This window comes from Neophocaena asiaeorientalis, unplaced genomic scaffold (assembly GCF_003031525.2).
Source record: "Neophocaena asiaeorientalis asiaeorientalis breed wild unplaced genomic scaffold, Neophocaena_asiaeorientalis_V1.1 scaffold202, whole genome shotgun sequence".
NCBI classification, from domain to species: Eukaryota; Metazoa; Chordata; class Mammalia; order Artiodactyla; family Phocoenidae; genus Neophocaena; species Neophocaena asiaeorientalis.
The window spans coordinates 57,465-77,106 of NW_020172627.1; the positions used below are offsets into that span (position 1 = coordinate 57,465).

Consider the following 19,642-nt stretch of genomic DNA (forward strand, 5'->3'; position numbering starts at 1 on the left):
AGCTGTCCCTGACTATGGACACCATATAACCTGTCATCCAAACAGAGGCCCTAATTTCAATTATACATGGACAACACATGTTAACCAGGACCATCCCAGGCAAATCAGGGCGATGGTCACTGAGCCAGAGGAAGAAGTCGGCCAAGCACTGCCCAGTAGGAACATGGTCCAGGCGAAGGAAGGACAGTCGGGCACTGATGTGGATGACCTGGAAGGCACTGGAGGTGCGGCCCCAAATGGCCTCCCGAATGCAAGTGTGATACTGGGGTCCTGAGAGGGCCACGAAGCTCACATATTCACTGTCCAGCTCCTTAGCCCCCATCAAGGCGGCTCGGGTGTCGGGCTCTCTGGGAGGAAGGGAACCCTCATCCAGAACAGAAGCTCACGGGAGAGAGCTGCAGAGGAGCAGCCGTTTGCTGTAGGCCCAGAGACATCTTTCTGAGGACCGGAGTCGTCTGCTGATGAAAAGGGTTCCCTCGGGGAGGGGTGCTCGTCCCAGTGAGAGGTGTCAGGGAAGCTGAGAAAACGGTGTGAGATTTCTACCTGAGCTAGATGATCTGATTTGAAAAGGAAAGAAGTTCCAAAAGGTTTATTCAGTCTCACGGAAGCCATCTGTGTGCCACCAGTGCTGCCTGTCTAGTGTACAGTCTCTGGCCTCCTCTTCAAGGCGCATCTGGGAAAAGTGGGACCCCCTCTGTATCAGGCTGCTCCCATGGGAGCTGACATATAGATGGAATGGACCAACCTTTGAGAGCCAAACAGTGTTGCTGCCTTTGGTCACAGACCAGAGAAGCCCCTGGGCCCCCTCGGCGTGGGCCGGGGAGGAGGGGCCGGGCTGGTCCTTTCACTCAGACCCCGGGGAAGCTCTCAGCACCCAAGCTCCAACACCCTGTTCTACAGGATCTTGTCAGTGCCTGGGCCTGAAGCAGCCTCCAGAGTGTCCCTGGGACTCGGGAAACCAAGATGCCACCCCCACACAAGCATCTAGAACCAGCTGCATCGTTTGCGGGGCCAGGCACAGAACGAAAATATGGATCCCTTGTTTAAAGTTTGTTATGAATTTTGAGATGGCAAGAGCAGAACATGACACCAAGCGGCCCTGTGGGACTGCCACTTCATATCTGTGATCCTCACCCTGAGAGGGTAAAAATGAGAACGCTTCAGGACACACTACAAATGCAGCATTGACTGTGGCAGTCAGTCATTAGTCATTAGGGCTGATTGGCCGTGTAACAGAGTGTCCAGAGGATGGCACTGTTGGATTTCATTCTCTGGCTGGGGCTGGACAAGCTTTGGAGGGTCTGGTGGAAAGAACACAGTGAAATGGAAGGCAGAGGGCATTTCTCACGATCTCCTTGCAAGTTCTGTCCCAGCACATCCATCCAAATCACTTCGTCCTGAGCCACAGCCCACATCAGCCCTCCAGGGAGTGACTGAGGCCACAGGCCCTTGGGTCTTGTCCCCAGAGGACTCGGTGCCCCAGGAGGCTCAAGATAAGAGGTCAGTAGGACCCCACACCAGGCCAATGGCAACCAGGAGACAAAGGCACTGTAACGTCCCTTAGAGCCAAGAAGATCAGAATTGGAGCATCAAGAGTGGGGCCAAGGGGGGTGTGGGCAGCACTAGAGCTGGGCCTTCGTGGAAGGTGGACTTGGGCTGCAGAGCTGGGGGCGGGGCGGCCACAGCAGTCACCTGAGGGCCGAGAACAGCGGGGTGGCCTTGAGTATATCTGGCTGGAGCTGGGCGTCTGAGCAGGGATGTAGAGAGAGCAGAGGCTGGAAGAGTTGTGCAGGCCCCAGGACACCGGGCAGACAAGATTTACGGCCGGATGTGTCTCTCTGACAGAGCCCAGCCTCCGGCCCCTGACGTGTGGGGAGGTCAAGGAAGGCATGGGGCTGACTGTCATTGTCCACTTGCACGTATCCACTTCACACCTGCTCACACCCAGGCCCGCATACCCACACACGGGCTCTTGCACAGATGTGTCCATTCCCCCCAACCTGCAGAGACACCGCCCACATGTGTCCACCCCTCTCCGTGACTCTCCTTTCCACTTCCCCCCAGGGAAAGGAGGGCCTGAAGGGGGGCGGTGGGCAGGGTGTGGGGCTAGGGGACCATCCGGCCCAGGTCTCACACTCCAGAAAGGCCACAGATTAGACTTCTGAGTTTATTTCCAAGTGAAACTTTGATGCAGGCACAGAAATACACCACCGGGACTAAAAGATGTCTGTCATCCATCCTTACAATTAAGCGACATTGTCGTACCAGGAATTAGTATTTTCTGTAACTCCAGTAATTAAACAGTAATGTTTTTATTGCATTTTTGTGTTAAAGCTGTTCTTTGGTTCCATGTAAACATTTAACACAAACCATTAAAAAAACATATTCTGGGAACTTCAACCAGTGGGAATGGCCCAGGTCTCTCCAGGCCTCCTATAGGCTCTGCTCTGGTCAGCGGTCAGAACTTCCTCGTCCACCCCATTCCACGTGTGACCTCGAGGTCCTCTTTTGCGGTCAGTGGGGAAGGAGCCTGGTCCCAAGGCCCAAGCCCAGGACCAGGGCTGGACACACATTGCTCAGGAAAGCCAGCGAGTACAGCCATAGCCAATGCGGCCAATAAGGACCTGAGTTCGCCAGTGGCCAGGAGCCCTCGCCCAGGAGGACTGGATGTTTTCACCTGAGTACGTGGAGTAAGAATAGGGACGTTGCAAATACTGAAGCAAGAGCGCATTTATTCCAACAAATTCAAATCCAGGTCTTGTCATCCACCGAGTCCTTGTGGGAGGGGAGCCCATGGTGTGTGATGCTGGTGCTAAGTAACTGCGGAGACACAGGCCATGGGCTGCCCCATCCCTCAGGGTTAACTGTGTACCCCCTTCCAAACCATCTTGCGGTTTGAGTCCATGGCGGCGAGTGACCAACAGGTCAAAGTACCTCCAGCCCCAGCGTTCACTGTGACCTGAGGGCTTCTGTCCTGCCTCTCTCCATCCCGCAGTTACTTTAGGGGACGGTTTTCAGTGACTTAGGGGTCATCTTAAAAAGCACTTGGACACTGAATCAGCACAGGCGCGGAGCAGTCAGAACATGCCCTGGATGTGACAAGCAGCCCAGTCATCCTGCTGGGTACTGGCCGGCCTCAGTCCCGTTTGTCCCGCACTCCCCAGCCCCCAAAGTCTAATTTTCTTCAGCTACCAGGCGACCTGCTAAACCTCAGTGGGATACTTGGGGAGGTCCCAGCCTTCGGTGATCAGCAGACCTATGGAGACCCGTGGGTTGGAATCATGCCATCGACTGTTGCTACTTGAACTGCCCGAGTTTTGGCTTCCGAGTGTGTGAATTGGGAGTCACGACGCCCATCTCACAGGTTGTGGGAATAATGTGGAGTGGGTGTGGCGCACCCAGCCCATCCCTTTCCCCTTCACTCCCTGAGGTTATTGGAATAAACCCCATGCCTCTCACGTCCTTTAATTTCCATTAATCTCTGTGCATCTCCCGTCTATACTCCTTGGCCTCGTTTTTGCTCAATTTTCTGCTGACTCTGGATAATTTTTCTCTTGTCCCCTTTTCTTCATCTCCCCTTCCACCCTAGCAACACTTCCAGGCTTTCCTCTTCTCCCCAAACCCCCATTGCCCGTCGGCATCCCCTCCCCTGCAGTTCAACCCAGTGGTGTGTGCTTGGGGTGGGCCATGAGAGGGAGAGCAGGTCTTTACCACAAGGACCTGGTGGCTCCCCTTCCTTCTCCAGGCTGCCACCCAGGTGGACTTAGTCTCTGTCATGCCCAGCAGGACACAGGACCTCTCACTAGGAGCCCCCTCCACCCTGCCTCCCCCACCCACGGGCCAGCACTACCTGCAGCCACACTCGGCCACGCTCATCCCTTCATAGTGGTACTTGAGGGTGGGGACCCCCATGTCATCCTTGTAGAGGATGGAGATGGGGCTCAGTTTGGTGGGCACACAGCAGGCCTTGCCCACCTTCATGGGGAACTTGAGATGCACCAGGGTCTGCACGATGGCGTGTTTCGTCGGGGTCACATCGTCAGCGAGGGGGAAGAAGCAGCCGCCTTTACATTCAAAGGCGTCGTACTCCTTGGGCGCGATGATCCAGCTGTCCCAGCCAATGTCCTCGAAGTTCACCCGCAGGGAGGTCTTCTGACAGTGGTTGTTGGCCCCGGCACTCCTCTTCCGCCTGGCCGAAGACGAGCTCACGGCCGTGTGGCTTTGCACATCCTCCTCGTCGTCGTCCTTGTTCTCACCTGCCTCCATTAGGCCGTTCTTGAACAGCTTCTTGAGCACACTCTCCTGCTCGTGGCCGATCATCTCCCTGAGCTCCAGCCTGGTCTCCTTGGTGCCATTGCTGCGGTCATTGGAGAAGACGACAAAGAACGGCAGGTTTTTGGAGCTGGGGGGGACACTGATATCCAGCTTGTCACAGCCCTTCCTGTGACTCTCCACTGTCACTTCCAGTTTGTTTTTGCTCTTAGTGGGGTCTGCTCGGACCCACCTCTTCACAGCACTGGACACCTCAAAGTTCTCCCAGCCCTCGTCCCGGATATCCTGGGACACCAGGAAGGTCTTGGTTCCCCCAGAAGCATCCCAGGCATTGGCTCCATCCAGAACATCGTAAATGACCGTGTTTCCTTTCAGCTCGTGAGAAGAGTCCACGTGACTTTGACAGGAGAGGTAGAGTCGGAGCTCGGCCCTGGTGATCTGCTCATGCCTGGGAATGGAGATGTTGAAGAGCAAGATGTGTTTCTGGAAAGGGAAGTCTTCTGTGGCGGCTATAGAGATGGCATCTGAAATGCAAATACACGGTGACAGTCATCTGCTGGGAGAGTCTGTTTTCATGACACCAAAGCTGAGACTCATGGTTTAGATGAAAGGGCATCTGGCGTGACATTGTCTATCTCTATCAAGTCTCTGTTTGTTTTCACTTAAGCCCTTAATGTAGAAGGGTATTTTATTTTATTTAAAAGCTTTTTTTATTTTTATTTTTTGCGGTACACGGGCCTCTCACTGTTGTGGCTTCTCCCCTTGCGGAGCACAGGCTCCGGACGCGCAGGCTCAGCGGCCATGGCTCACGGGCGCAGCCGCTCCACGGCATGTGGGATCTTCCCGGACCGGGGCACGGACACGTGTCCCCTGCATCGGCAGGCGGACTCTTAACCACTGTGCCACCAGGGGAGCCCTAGAAGGATATTTTAAAATGTACATTTGGCATCTTCCAAAGAAAAACAGAGGCAGGAGATGCATCGCATTGAAACTGACAGCTCCAGCTGTTTATTGAGCATTTACTACGTGCCCAGCTTTGCACCAGGAGCTTTGCATATTATATTTCACTTTTCTCTTCACATTGATCCCCAGAAGATCTAATTATTATTCCACTTTTACAGACGTGGAGACTGGGACTTAGGGTGTTTAACTGCCAAAGTGCATACAGCCTATGTATGCATCCAAAGTGCATATATAACGATCCTCACTTTATTAAAAAAAAAATAGAATCAAATAAACAAAACAGAAAAGCACACTGTCAGCCTCAGAGTGCAGATCCTGAGTGTATGATTTTAAAGGAGAGATCATGGGAAGGGATGGTAAAATTCCAACATTATGGCAGTGTTAAAAATCTCAGCATCTAAATGGTGTAAAAAACCATTCAGAATTGTAACTTCTGAGCAAAATGAAAGTGGATGATTTTTTTTTAATGTTTGAGGGAAAAATATATTAACCTGAACGGCTTGGTCGTGTTAGACATACATAGGCCTTGCCTTTTAGCCGCACAACTGTTTCACTTTCCTACTCCCCTTGCTGACACCCGGCCATTTTATCTCTATTATACCATGGCCTGGTCGCAAAGAGGGAAGAGAAGTTGTGTTTTTTGAGCACCTACTATGTGCCAACATGAGGGGATACTGTGTGCTGTCGTGAAACCCGGCAGTATCTGACAGACTGAAGTGCCAATCCTGACTCTCTCCCTTCTAGGCTTGTGACCTTGGAGAAGTCCTGAGTCTCTCTGGGCCTCAGTTTCCTCATCTGTAGAATGAGACTCATCCTACCAACCTCCCAGTGTTGGTGTGAGCCTTCAACAAGAAGGCACATGGAATTTACCCAACACTGTCCCTGGTTCACAGCAGATGCTCAATCAGTATTTCTGTGTCCTCCTAAGACCGTCTTCCCTACTTGGGCACAGCTCCCCCACCCCCAAGCACGTGGCCTTTCACACAGCTCTCTGTGTCCCCTCACCCAGCACGGATGTGTCAGTCTAGCTCCTGCAGCATGTGGTGAGCCACCGTGGCATATGTGAGTCATGAGTGGGGTCCATGAGCAGTGCATTAACCACCTGCTGTGCTCTTACTGTAGCACACCTAGAAGATACCCCTGGGACTGCATCAGGCACTTAGAGAACAAGTACCCTCCCCCTCGGAGCCGTACTCAGGCCATCTGTGAAGGGAAGCATAATTGGCCTTCACAGAAGTACTGGCCACAGGCAGGGCTGGGATCAGATCAGAGCACTTGTTTCCAGGACATGGACAATGATGGGGGGAGTGGGGAGGGATCACTGAGATGGCTGTGAATGCTGGACTCCCAGACTACAGGATTTGGTGATTAGGTCCAGCCAAAGAAGCCTGGCCTTTCCCTAAAGCAGAGGTTACAGACGCGCCCCATGGGCATAGTGAGACACTGGCAGTATCTGTATGACCTGCAGACCACATTAAAAAACAAAAAATTAAGCCCTGGGGACTTCATTTTTTAAAAATTAAGCCAGTGTTTTAGAAACCAGGCAAGTTCACATAAAATCCAGAATTTTCTTCTTCTTTTGGGCCATCAGAAAATACAGCCTTGCCGGGCATGCAGCATGACCACAGCATCCTTTAGCTAGGGCGTATACCTGTTAAGAGTCTGCAGGTCTCAAGCCCAGGAGGGATGAAGCTCTGAGTGCCTGGCTGGTTAAAGAGAGGCTGCAGCCATAGGGAAAGTGAGCTGTGCAGACAGGTGGGCCTGGGTCAGAATCCAACTGCTTAACTAATATGTGAACTGGGCAAGTTCCCTCAGAGTCTGCAAGCCTTGGCTTCCCTGCTCACAAGATCATGTCACCTACATTGTGTGAATTAGTGGACATAAGCCCTAAGCTGACATTCGTTATCTTCTAGTCCTCCTGAATCAGTGAAATTAATTTATATTTAGAAAATAATTAAGTTGTCCTCGGGCAACTTCTTCTTGTTGTTAATGCTTCTCTCTCGGAGGAATTTATCTGAATTTTAAACACCTTCTGATGAGAGAGAAATAGACATTCCTTCGGTGTTTAAAAATATGCCGGTTAGTTGGAGGCTAAATAAGTTGTCTGTGTCTAAGTAGGAAGGGGACAGTATGGGAAGGGGGAGGTAGGGAAGGGATGGAAGGAAGGGGACTGGCATTCCTTCAGCACCTACTGTGTTAAATGTGGCTCTGGGCTCAGGGAGGGAGAATCTTCTAGAGCAGAGCTGTCCAGTAGAACTTTCTGCAATGATGGAACTGTTCTATAATCTCCACTGTCCTATAGGGTAGCCATAGTCATGCATGATTGCTGAGCACTTGCATCCAAGCTAGTGAAACTAAATTATTAATTTTATTTCATTTAAACTAATTTAAATCGAAACGTAAAGTCCCATGTGTCCAGTGGCCGCCATACTGGGCAGCGCAGCCTTGGACCACTGAGTCCCCCACCCCGACCCGGGGCGCCCCGGTGGAGCCGACTCTACCTTCCATGATGAAGCTGCGCACGATATTGGATGCGGGGGTGGATGTCTTGTCGGTGGTGTATCTGTTGTACAGGTCGATCATGTACTGCGGCGGCTCGGCTCGGGTTTTATCCTGGGAAGGGACCCCGCTCAGGTTGAGGCTGCGCAGGAAATCCACCTTCATGTTCTCCAGGAACATCCTCAGGTCGAAGGTGCCCCGCTCCCGCTCACCTCCGGGCCCGCCTAGCAGGCGGTGGGCATCTGCCCCAGCCGATCCCCGCCCCCGGATCTCCAGTGGCTTCCCCTGCGCGGAGCAGGCCAGCAGGGAGAGCACAGGCAGGGCCACCCAGAGCGCCCTGCGGCACATCTTGGGATGCTCTAGCCCTGCTCCGGAGACTGCGGCAGCCGCGGTGTGTTAGCGGGTGCGGGGAGGAGCCGGGAAGGAGCCGGCCCGCATTGTCCTGCCCACCGCTCTGCACCGCGCAACCGGGCCAGTTCACAGGCTCTCACCCGCCTGCCGTCCCCGAAGTGCCCTCCGCTTGTTCTTATCTGGCCCTTGATGCTGTGCTCAGGCCTCTTATCTAAGGGAGCTCTCTGTTAATGAAGGCTCTATAAACATCTGACAAACACACAGGGCTTGTGGGAAGGACACCGCCTGCTGCAAAAATCTGAATTTCTCCGTGGGGTTATCGCCCCCTAATTAGGATCCTTTCTCATTTCCTTGCCAGCTCTGTTCAGAAGAATCTCGAGACAGGGTGACATGTGCTCCATCTCCTGGGCCACAGAAACAAAGAATCCAGGAAACAAACAAGACCGAAAAGTCCTCCAAATATAGAAACAACAGCACAAAACTCCCAGAAGCCCCCTGGCTAACCACTGGAGCCAGGGTGGGTGGTAGAGTGGAGGCTGTATCAGAGCTAGTAAGAAGCCTGGTTCCTGTGGAACTGGGCTGTGCATTTGTGGCTCAAGCGCTCGGTGCCTTGGTTTCTCATCTGTCAAGCGAGTTCCCGAGCCTTAGAGATCATGGGTGAAGGTGGCACGTATAATTTAGTGAGGTGGTGGGGACTTTGGAGTCAGACCAGATATGGGTTCAAATCCCATCTCCCTCACTTATACCTCACAAGCGTGACCTGGAGCAAGTCGCTTCACCTCTCTGAGCCTCGGGTTCAGAAGAGACTTGCAAGGATTCAAGGTGATTATGTGCTAACCATCATGGCGGTTGCCTTAAGCCCCAGTCAGTTGGGTGGCTGCATTCCGGCTGCAACTTCTCCACCCCAGGGTCTGACTGACCTGGGAGCTGGGGAGGAAGCCCTGTGCCGGGCTGCTCTTTGAAAACACCACTTACACACAGAATCCTGCTGGCCCTGGGACCCCAGAAGAGCCCTGTCACTGGTCTGGGGGGGTGCGGTCTTGGCTCACGTCAGCTGAGTGGCTGCTTGGGCCACACGTGTCAGTCAGGAGAACCATATAATCTGGGAGACAAAGGAGGAGGGAAGCTCTGAGGCCAGTACATGCCCAGGAGATGTTCCCCCCTGAGGAAGCTGACAAGCAGGGCCCCAGAGTCTGTGTTGTTTTAAGGGCAGTGGGCACACACTTATATCTGTCCATTTCCATCATGTGTGGGTTTGACCACAGCAAAGAATGAGCATAAACATATTCTGGGAGTCTACTCTGAGGAGGATTTGAATGTGAAGTTTTTTCAAGCTGGCAGGGCTCCTGGAGAGAGGGTTCAGGTTCAGGAAGATGGACAAGGGGCCAGGGCAGTCGGAGTCAGAGATCCCGGGTGTGCACCCAGCTTTTCCCCACCCCTGGTGGGGGGTGGAGTGAAAACAGGAATCCCCAGTGGCCAGGCCTGGATAGAACTTGCTGTCCCTGTACTTTGGGGACACTGCCAGGGAGGATGGATGGGAAGGGTGCAGCTTCAGAAGTGCTGCTTGCAGAGGGGGCAGGAAGCATGCTGGGCTTTGAGCCAGCTTAGTGCAAGAACTCCCTGAGGCAGGGAAAGATGAACGGGTGCACAGCCCTGGAAGCAGGACTGCAGCTTCACAGCAGGGAGAGGGCTGGGAGGAGCTGGGGAGCTGGGCAGGCATCCTCCACAGGGCTCTAGTCCCTGGAGGCAGCCCAGAAGCCTGTCACATTTAAGAGGTGGAGTCAAGGGATGTGACTGGGGGTGGCCTGAATGTGCTCTTGAAGCTGGAGGAGTTGCTATCTGATGTTTTCTTAAAAACATGACAAATATTTTTTTCTGATTATAACAGTAATATGCAGTGCAGATAATTTGGGACGTGCAAAGTATTAGAAAGGAGATAAAAATAACTTGCAATCTCACCACCCAGTGATGGCCACTGTTACCATTTTGAGATTACATGCAGCTCCGCAATCCCCTATTGAAAACCCTTGTGGCCAGGAGTGTTTTGAAGTTCAGAAAGCTTCAGATTTGGATAATTTGGTATGGAGTGTATACTGTAATATCCCCAGTGGGCTTGGGGGTGATCCCCTATACTCAAACACATTGACATTTCTGCAGTGAAACAAATAAAAACACAGATATCCATTCAGGTCAGGTTTTATCATGAAGGGAATTGAAAGAAACTTCAGGTTTTCTCTTTTGGATTTGGGGATCTCAGATATAGGACCGCAGACCTGTTTACATATGGCCGTCACCACATCTGGCCGTGGAGGCTGCATGTGAACACTGCCTGGAGGTCCTGGTCACATAGACTGTGATGAGGATGGCGCCCCCAGAACTGTGCAGTAAAACATGTCTCTGTATTTCTGGAATGATCTGCCCCACAAATTCAGAGCATCAATATGTCCACATCTCCTTTATTGTTTTTAAGTAATTGCATGAGACCTCCTGATCCATATTATTGGAAAGTCTGGTTTTCTCTCTCAGGTCATCCCTTTCCTGAATTGTCCAAGAGCCCTGTAGGTTTATTTAGTCCAAAGGAGATGGAGGTGGAATGGTGTCAGTCCAACTTCTTAATGCTGGAAGCGGGAAGTGGGATAGAGGTCCTGGCAGGTCCCACCTGCTGTTGCTTCTCAGTGACACTCAGCTCTGCTGCCGGGGTGGGTGTCACACATCTTATAGCTGCTGGTGCACAGCTGCTGGGATGCCCTGGCTGGTCCAGGTTTCTGCCCGGGTGCCCCATGGTGTCCCCCGTTGGCCACCAAGGTAACAGCTTTCTTAGACATCCTCCTATGCTTACCCTTTCTCTAGAAGACACTCCCCTGTGGCAGGTGGCTGGGTTGAGAGAAGAGGTCAGCTGTGATCACACTCTCATCCCATCCTGCCATCTCCCACAAATTTCTAGGTCCTTATGCGGACCCTGAGTTACCAGCTTAAACTCCCACTTTCCTCAAGGTGATCTAGAGACCTTGTTACCTTTCTGAACATATGGGCCTTGGTCCCTCTGGACAGATCCCCTTAACTCTAGATCCCCTTAACTCTAGGTCTTGTTCTAGGGAACAAGGTTTGGGTCTTGTTTTATCTTTCCCAGATGATGTGGGGTCTTCATACAAAAGGACCCGCTCCCTCTCCTTCCACCAGCTTTCCCTTCCTGGGGAAGGGCTGCCTTAACTGAGCCACAAATGGTCTTATTTACCACTCCTCTCCCCCTCTTCTCTTCCCCCAAGTAGTGTAGCATGTGATGTATCAATTCCACTTCTGTGTATATATCCAAAAGAATTGAAAGCAGGGTCTCAAAAAGATATTTGTATACCCACGTTCATAACAGCATTACTCACAATAGCCAAAGGGTGGAAGCTACCCTAGAATCTATTGATCGATGAATGGATAAACAAAATGTAGTACATCCATGCAATGGAATATTACTCAACCTTAAAAGGGAGGGAATTCTGACACATGCCGCAATACGCATGACCTTGAGGATATGCTAAATAAAATAAGCCGGTCACAAAAGGACAAATATTGTATGACTCCGCTTATATGAGGTACTTATAGTAGTCAAATGCATAGAGATAGAGAGTAGAATGGTGGTGGCCAGGGGCTGGGGGGAGGGGGGAATGGTGAGTTACTGATTAACTGTGATACAGCTGCCTCTGTGGGATCAGGAACCCCTTCCATCACAAGAGACTTGACTACAAGACACCTGTCCTTCTGTTAACCTCTCAAGCTCCACTCTCACCCACACATTGCTCAGAGGAATGAAAACTGGACTGACCTTCAGGCTGTAAGGGGAGAGCATGAACCAGGCAGAGCAGCAGGTATGTCATTTCCCAGCTCTGGGCCTCGCCTCCCTGAGATCCCGCTTCCTCTTGGCACACGGCAAGTGCTCAGCCAATGTGCACTCTGTCTCTGGACTGTGCCCAGGTGGTCAGCACATTTATTAGAACAGTTGTTCTTAAAGCATGGTCCCTGAACCACAGCAGCAGCAGCACCTGGAAACTGGTTAAAAATGCTAAGTCTTGCCCCGAATCAGAGAGTCTGACTCAGCCCAGAAAGCCGGTCAAGGCTTCCAGGTGATTCTGATGTACATTCAAGTTTGCACATTGGTTTTAATAAAAGAGGAAATTCGTATGCGCCTTCCAAGCGATCAGGTGTGTGTATACTGTCTGGTACGGTATTTGGCACAGAGTAGATGCTAAATCACTGAATGAATAAACAGGTCATTCGTTCCTCTGCTCACCCACCCTTATACATACAGACAGGATTGCTATGAGAGATTGGAGGAATCTAGGATTGGATTAGGCTTGAGCGAGAAGTAAAAGTAGACCAAAGCTTGAAAGAGTGCCATCATCTTAGGGAGTAGAAGAGAGGAGACTCGGAAATCTCAGAAGCATCAGTTTATCAGTGAAGGAGATTTTATGTTTGCAGCTTTGGGTAAAAAGAAATAGCCTTTGGCTCTAACTTCCATGTTTTGGTGCACAGCTAGGAGCCAGTGCTGCCAGGCTGGTTCTGCCCTCCTAGATTTCCCGCCGAAGCCCACTCCAGCCCACCTTGGCCCGGGCTGCCATCAAACACATCTTGCACAAGCTGGTGCCTGCGATGGCTTTATGCCACCAGCTAAGTCCAGCTCTTCCATCCTGGTGGAGTCATCTCCACTCTTCTTCCCTTGGAGCCCTCTCCTCAAACCCTCCCACTCCAGCCCCAGACTTCTGTAGGCTTCTCCATCATGGCCCTGACTCCATCCTGGCCACAGAAGGAGCCTGAGTTACAGGCTACATCTCTGATGACATTTTTCGAGTGACTTAGACATACAGAGGCACCTATCGGGATGCCTCAGGCAAGACACCTGGTAGTATCCAGGTTCAGTGTCCCTGCTTGTTGAGTAAAAGGGTTGCATCCAAAGTTTTTCAAAGTTTTCTCCCAGCCTTAACGTTTCCAGCTCGCAGCTGTACCGTTTATATTTGTCACATGAACTAAGGCTCTGCCCATCCAGAGGATGTATAACTTCAGGATTAGGGCTCAGCGGCAGGTCACCACACTGCCCCCTCCAGACTGACCCAGACGCAGTTAGTGAGCTCAGGGACCCACGCACACCTCGGCTGGGTCCTGGGCCCTCTTACTCTTGTGATCATGTGATGTTGATATTTTGGTTTTAAGGGGGAAAAAGCATTATTAAAAGTTATAAAGCCTTGCTTTATTGTAAGGCCACTTAGGGCCATTGGGACAACCTTAACTGGCTGGTGGTGGGGGTCACTGCTCAGGAAGCTGGGAGGCAACACCAGCTACATAGGCCTTGAACCAGGCAGCCTTGCGTGTCAAAGCTGATGTTACCTGTGGTCTTGGTTAAGACATTGGTGCCGTATTACTTACTTGTCTTGGGCTTGTTTTTCTGAAGCACCAGCGGGGGAGTAAGCTGCAAGGTTGCCGTGAGGCTAAATGAAGTGTCATATCTAAATGCATGATGCTTTGTGAATGTGAGGGGACCCTGCTGACACTAGTTCCTTTCGTCATACGGCAAAGTCACCACCACTGGGTACCACCCAACCTGGCACAAGCACGAAGCCCCTGTCCATGGCTGGACACAGGGGTGATCCTCCCGGCCCGCTCCCTCTACCCTTGTAATCCAGAAATGAGGGCTCAGAGAAGTTGTAGCCTTTCACAGTGACCTAGAAGATCGCCCAGAAATTGCAAATGCCAGAAAGAATAAGATAGAAGTATTATAAGACACGCCATCTTCACCAAAAAAATGGAAAGGGAGCAGTTGGATGAGAAAAAAATTGAGGGGGAGAAGGGAACATGAAGAATCTAATATTGAGAAGAAAGGCATTTGGAACCTTATCAAACCCTAATGTTTTTACTTATTTTGCTAGTAATTTATATCCTGTCATATTTCAAAAAGGATTAGACATGGCAAACCAAGCCATGACCGATTTGCAGACCAATTTGAGACATCCCAGCAATCCAATGAAAGAATCATTTAGTCCCAGTACAGGTCCTGCAGGAATAAGGCAGTGTGTGCCTTAAGGACCACCCCCCTCGCCTCACCTGATCTCTGCCAAGAGGCAGGGCCATGTGCCCAGGGCAGCTGTTCACACACATGTCCCACAACCATTTGGAGCACCTCAGAGGAGATGCTGAGCATATGCTGCTGGGCCCCAGCCAGGTGTGTCCAGTATTTTTGCTGTAAACATCTTCGCCGCAAGCGGTTTTGTAGCACGACTAATTGGCCTTAAGGCCATGTTGCTGTAAAAAAATCACTGCTTGACGGTTATACTACACTAGAAAATGATAACACATCAATTTTTGCACACCCTTGGTTGAGCTAATCTAAGCCAGCTTTTGTTAAAATGCTCACCATTTTCAAGAGACTTCTACTCATCAGGAATCACATAAACATTTGTTTTGGCAGGGATAGGAGGAGTTGATTCTTCTTTTGCCTCCAATTTCTAATACGGCATAATAAATTGGGTCAAGACAGCTTAAGAGAACAAGGTGTCATATCTAAATGAGCTAAAGAATCCATCACTAATGCTCTCGAAGACTGTTGTTAGTAGCTGCCTCTTTTATATCTTTGATAAATCGGTAAACTTTTGGTTTTGATGGGTGGGAGGTATGACTGTGCTCACGGAAGAATCTGTAAAAACTGGTGTCATATTTTCTAGTGTAATGGAACTGTCACCCAGTTACTTTATCTTTTATGGCAAAATGGCCTCATGGCCACTTAGTTGTGCAGCAAGAATGCTTGTGAAGAAACTGCTTGCAGTAGAGATGTTTATGGGGAAAATACCTAGACCCCAACCCAGGTACCCTCAGCCCCCCTTACCTACCTGTTCTGGGTACTCTCTTCAGTGTCGGCCACTTTGCCTCCAGTGGCTGCAGTTGCAGCCTTCTTCAGAGGCTGCCTGGGCTTCCTAAGCCACAGTGGCTGGTTGTGTAGAGGGCCAGAGAACTGAGTTTCCATCTCTGCACTGGGGGCAGCCTGGGGAGGGGGTGTGAACATCCAGCATCCTTGCCTTGAAGCTGGACTAACCCAGAGGTATAGCTTAAGTGCCAGAGCTCCCCACAGGATCCGGGCAAGGTTGGGATGCTTGGTTGCTTGCCCTCCTGTCCTGCTCTACCCACTCCTTGCCTGTTTCTCCTGGGAGCACTTCCTCATCAATGCCTTGCACAGGAACCCTGGTTTCAGGACCCTGACCTAAGACAGATGCCTTGGGCTCCTTTTCTCCTTCTAAGTCCCATCCTGGAGAACTGCTCATGGCTTTTCAACCTTCTCCGAGTAAGAGAAGACTGGGGGCCATGGCATCCTCTGAGTTCCCAGCCGAGGGACTGTTATACACCTGCCCCCAGTTGGACCCAGTTTCTCCTTCAGAAATGCTGGTCAATCAGCTTCAGGTACTACAACTGGAAGGCGATGTCAACTCAGGGATAAGGGAGCCACTTGGGGGAGAAAATTTGGGGACAGGGATGCTAACTAGGAAGCAGGGAGAAGCAGATGTTCCAGTTCCTCAGGAGCCCCCAAATCTCTGGAGAGACCCCTGACTTCTTCTACTCAATCTCTTGCTTGAACTACCCCAAGTAGAAGCCCTCTGACCAGGCTACCATAGATGTTCCTTTAAATATCTCAGGCACCTCCCCATCACTTGATATCCCCTCTGAGGCTAAGGAGTCGAGGTCACTGTGCCTGCCTGGGCCATGTCCTTCCTGGACGAGCCCAGGGTGGGGACCTGTGGTGTGATATGAGTGGGCAGGACCCTGGAAGGCATAGGAGTGGCCGGTATCTGGAGCTTAGGATAAAGATGAGAGAGTGTGGAGACGGCCTACAGGGGCCTTGGCTCCTAAACAAGGCTGTGACCCCAGCAGCCACCCAGATGTCATACTTACACATGGAGATCCATCCATATTTTGCAATGGGTGACATTCAGTTTTTGAAGATACCACTGTCCCTTTAATTTATTAGCTTTCCATAAAAACACATACCGTACACAATCTACAGTATAGAAAGTATAATTTACAAAAATATAAAATCTTGGTTATGTTTTAGTATTCCCGCGTATCACTGTATGGGTTATTTCAACAAGCACGTTTAAACAATGCACGCTCAACCAGCTTGACTACCTCTGTGGGGAACGGTGTCAACGCCCTCCTTTTTGTTTTAAAATAAAACATATATTAAGAAAAAGAAACCAAAATTGGTTATATGTGCATACTGTATGTATAAAAGCATTTGCAGTAGATTCTGAGAGAAAACATCCATTTATACCATTATTTAGGCCCTGTTTTGTAGCATCACACTGTGGCCTGAAGTGTTTTAAACTGATTGTTTAAACAGAGGTTCTTTCCTTGTGAAGGGAGTGAGTGCCTTCGGGTCTGTAGTCTTCTTTCCAGGTTATGAGATGATAGTCACAAAACCCAGCCTGTGGACACGTCCGGTTTTCAGGCCTTCAGAGCACAGAGGACAGGCCGTGGGCAACCGTCAGGCCAGGGCTAATTCCCAGATCCCTTCAAAGGATTCGGACCGGCATTGAGGGGGCTGAGTCACCAGCAGTGAAAGACCCCAGAATGATGCCCTGGGGTGACAGATGGCTGCCTGCAAGCTGTGCCCTGCCTTTGCAGCTGCACCCTGAGTCAAGTGCTCACTCCAGAAGGTTCCGAGAAGGCTGCCCTGCTGTGTGCAGGCGGGACAGGTTCTTTGCACTCCAGAGCGGCTGGTCTTACCGGCAGGCACAGGTCTCCACAGACATGTTGGGGTACACCTTCAGAACCACATTCCGGTTCTCATCCAGGAAGAGGACCCCAAGAGAGTTCATCTTGTCGGGAACGCAGCAAGGCTCTGGGATGCCCGGGACGATGCCCACGGCCCTGACGATGCTCTGGATTGTGGCGTGGTTGGAGGGGCGGACGATCTGCAAGGGGGAAAGGAGCACGGTCACCTCCGAACTCTGCCTACCCTGCAGTCCTCACCCACCCACCAGGCTGCCTGCATGTCCTTGACTGAGGCCACAGAAAAGGCATTGACCTAGGAGAAAAGGTGAGATCACAGGGCTGGGTACACATTTCTTCTGAAATCAGTGGCAGACTGAGTCCTAGGGACTTTTGCAAGAGGCCTTCCTGCCCTTCGGGCTCCCAGAAGGAAGGCACATCCCCTACATGGCACTGGCCACTTGGGGGCACCTGCGCGTCACACATCCCCGAGGAGCACCAGGAACTGGGCAGGAGCCCCAGAGGGAAGGCAGTGGAGAAGATTGGAGGTTCTGCCTGGGGCCATAGCTGCCCAGACTTTACAGTCCAGGGAGCACCGACGCGCTTGCCATGTGATCGTGTTCTCAGCACAGGAGGGGAAGCCCTGCAGGCACAAGTGCGTCAGTGTGATGAGGCTGGAAACTCGCAGTTCCCAGGTGGGTCTGACTTTGGGGTGTCAGGCGCTGCTTCACCTACATCACCCCATTTTGTCATTGAATCAACCTTATGGGGTGGGTATGACTTTAATTTTCCTGGTGAAACTGAGGCTTAAGATGACTAAATAACTGTACCAGGAACCCTCAGTTAGAAAGTAGTCTGGCTTGGAAACTATGCTCGCTGGGCCCACACCAGCTCTCTTCCCCTCCCTCCCCAGGCAGCCTCTCCCATCCAGAAGAGTCTGGGTCCCAGCAGCAAACACGGCACCTCCCACAAGATGAAGAGGACCACGTCACAGGTGCTTCAGCTCATTGTCGGCCAGAGTTTTATATGCACAGTGCCTCTGGTGGCGAGGTGGGAGGAGAGGGACACCGGCATTTGGGGAGTTCAGGCTGGTGTCAGGGAAGGTGGAAAGACAGCCAGGCAGACTGATAAGGTAAGTGCAGGGTCAGCCAGCAAGAGCCTGCTGTACTCACTCACCCTGCATCCCCCGGGCTGGGCCCTTCCAGCAGACGCCCGTCTCTCTGTCAGACACCTCCCTTCCTCTCTCCTGCACATGCACGGCTTTGAGGAGAAGCCTCTTAATTCCCAAACAGGTTAATGCGGCCCCGCGTCTGGGTCTGGGATTTCCCAGCTGGCTGATTTATTTACGTTCACAGTGGATTTACGCGCTGACTTCCTTTCTTGGAGAGGAAGGCATGACCTGGAACTCAGCAGAGGAGCTAAGTAGGAGGAAAGTGTGTGCTCTGTGCCGAGGTCGACATCAGCAGGCAGCCAGCCCACCGTGGTTCAGGATGTGGGGAGATGGATGGACAGAACCATGGCCCAGCCTGGAGGGCAGGTGAGCATCTGAAAACCCGCGCCAGTGCAATGGGGAAAGCAGCCCCCTGCTGTGTGTCCTGCCAACTTGTGTGCAATGAGAGCTAGCTGCCCTGTGAGTTCCTGCCCTGAGTCGGGGGTGGGGGATGGACGGTCACACTGGGAAGCCACTGAGGCCAGCTCTGTGCTGGTCACAGACACCAACGCCCTGAGACCCAGGCCAGGTTTCTAGAAGAGCCTTGGTGAGGAGGGGGCTTAAGAGACCTGACCTGTGTGCAGGGGGCCAGGCTCGCCTCAACCTCTGTGGATTACTATGTGGGAATACACCTAAGGAGATGGATCTCCTGTTTTGCAAAAGGAGAAAGGTTCTGATTTAAAACTCAAATTCACTGAAGGCACAGCCAGACCCCATCCATCTGTGGGCTGTATCCACCCAACAGGCTGACATTTTGGCACGTCTGTCTACCTATTCTCTGCCTTGAGTAGATGGGAGGTGTCATTATCCCTATTTACAGACAGGAAACAGTGAGGAGGCAGAGGGACTTGCCTGCAGGGGCAGAGCTGAGAGTCACAATTAGCCCAGGGGCAGAACACAGCGGGGCGACCGCACACACTCTACCTTGGGCATGGGGAACTCGCAGGCTCCTGAGCAGTAGTAAGCGTCGAACGACTTGGGTGAGATGATCCATTCGTTCCACCCGATGTCTGCAAAGTCCACCTTCAGGTACCTCCGGGAGCAAACCCGCGGCTCGTCCCACTGCTTCCTCCGGGCTTTCTGCATCGTCTTCTCGTCAAAGTCCAGCACCTGCGAGGAGGCCATGAACACATCCTGGCCCTTCTTCCTGCGGTCCTTGCGGCCCGGCCGAGGCTTCAGTGCACGGAAGGGGCTGGGCCACAGCTCGTGCTTGTGGTAGTGCTGGGCGTGGGGGGCATGTGCCGGCCTCTCGTCCAGCCCCGGCAGCTCGTTGTTCTGGAGCGGCCCCATGGCCTGCGTGGCCCGGCGCACTCGGGGGTCTGCCGAGCTGTTGGGGGCTGCTCCAGGCTCTGGGTCCCCAGCCTGGAAGGGGTCATATCTCTGCAGTGTCACTGCCACACTGTTGGGCTCTGAGATGGCCAGGTCATTGGCGTAGATGAGGATGTAGGGTGCGTGGGGGCCGGGCCTGGGTACCCCCGGGTCCTCCTCCCCAGAATCCAGCTGGGCGGACAGGAGCAGCTCGCCATCCCGGCGGGCCGCCTTGATGATGGGGGAGATGTCCTTGGCCCGCCACAGGCCCCGTGGCGGGGGGAGCAGGGCCATGGCCCC

General features: G+C 52.1%; 2 protein-coding genes across 2 annotated transcripts in view; both read right to left on the minus strand.

Moving 5' to 3' along the window:
* Positions 1 to 3,638: 3,638 nt before the first annotated feature.
* Positions 3,639 to 8,144, minus strand: GDF2 (growth differentiation factor 2). The gene is made up of 2 exons (XM_024739108.1): positions 7,737 to 8,144; positions 3,639 to 4,796 (listed from the first exon to the last, which is right to left on the minus strand). Exons 1-2 carry the CDS (start codon positions 8,080 to 8,082, stop codon positions 3,847 to 3,849), a joined length of 1,296 nt encoding a protein of 431 aa, XP_024594876.1. The 5' UTR covers positions 8,083 to 8,144; the 3' UTR covers positions 3,639 to 3,846.
* An 8,691-nt stretch (positions 8,145 to 16,835) lies between these two features.
* GDF10 (growth differentiation factor 10) overlaps positions 16,836 to 19,642 on the minus strand; it is a 12,889-nt gene continuing 10,082 nt past the window's right edge. Inside the window, exons 3-4 of the mRNA XM_024739107.1 lie at positions 18,959 to 19,642; positions 16,836 to 17,027 (exon numbers count right to left, since the gene is read on the minus strand). The exon at positions 18,959 to 19,642 is cut by the window's right edge and continues 1 nt beyond it. Coding sequence (XP_024594875.1) covers positions 16,836 to 17,027; positions 18,959 to 19,642 — 876 coding nt within the window. The remainder of the gene's footprint in view (positions 17,028 to 18,958) is intronic.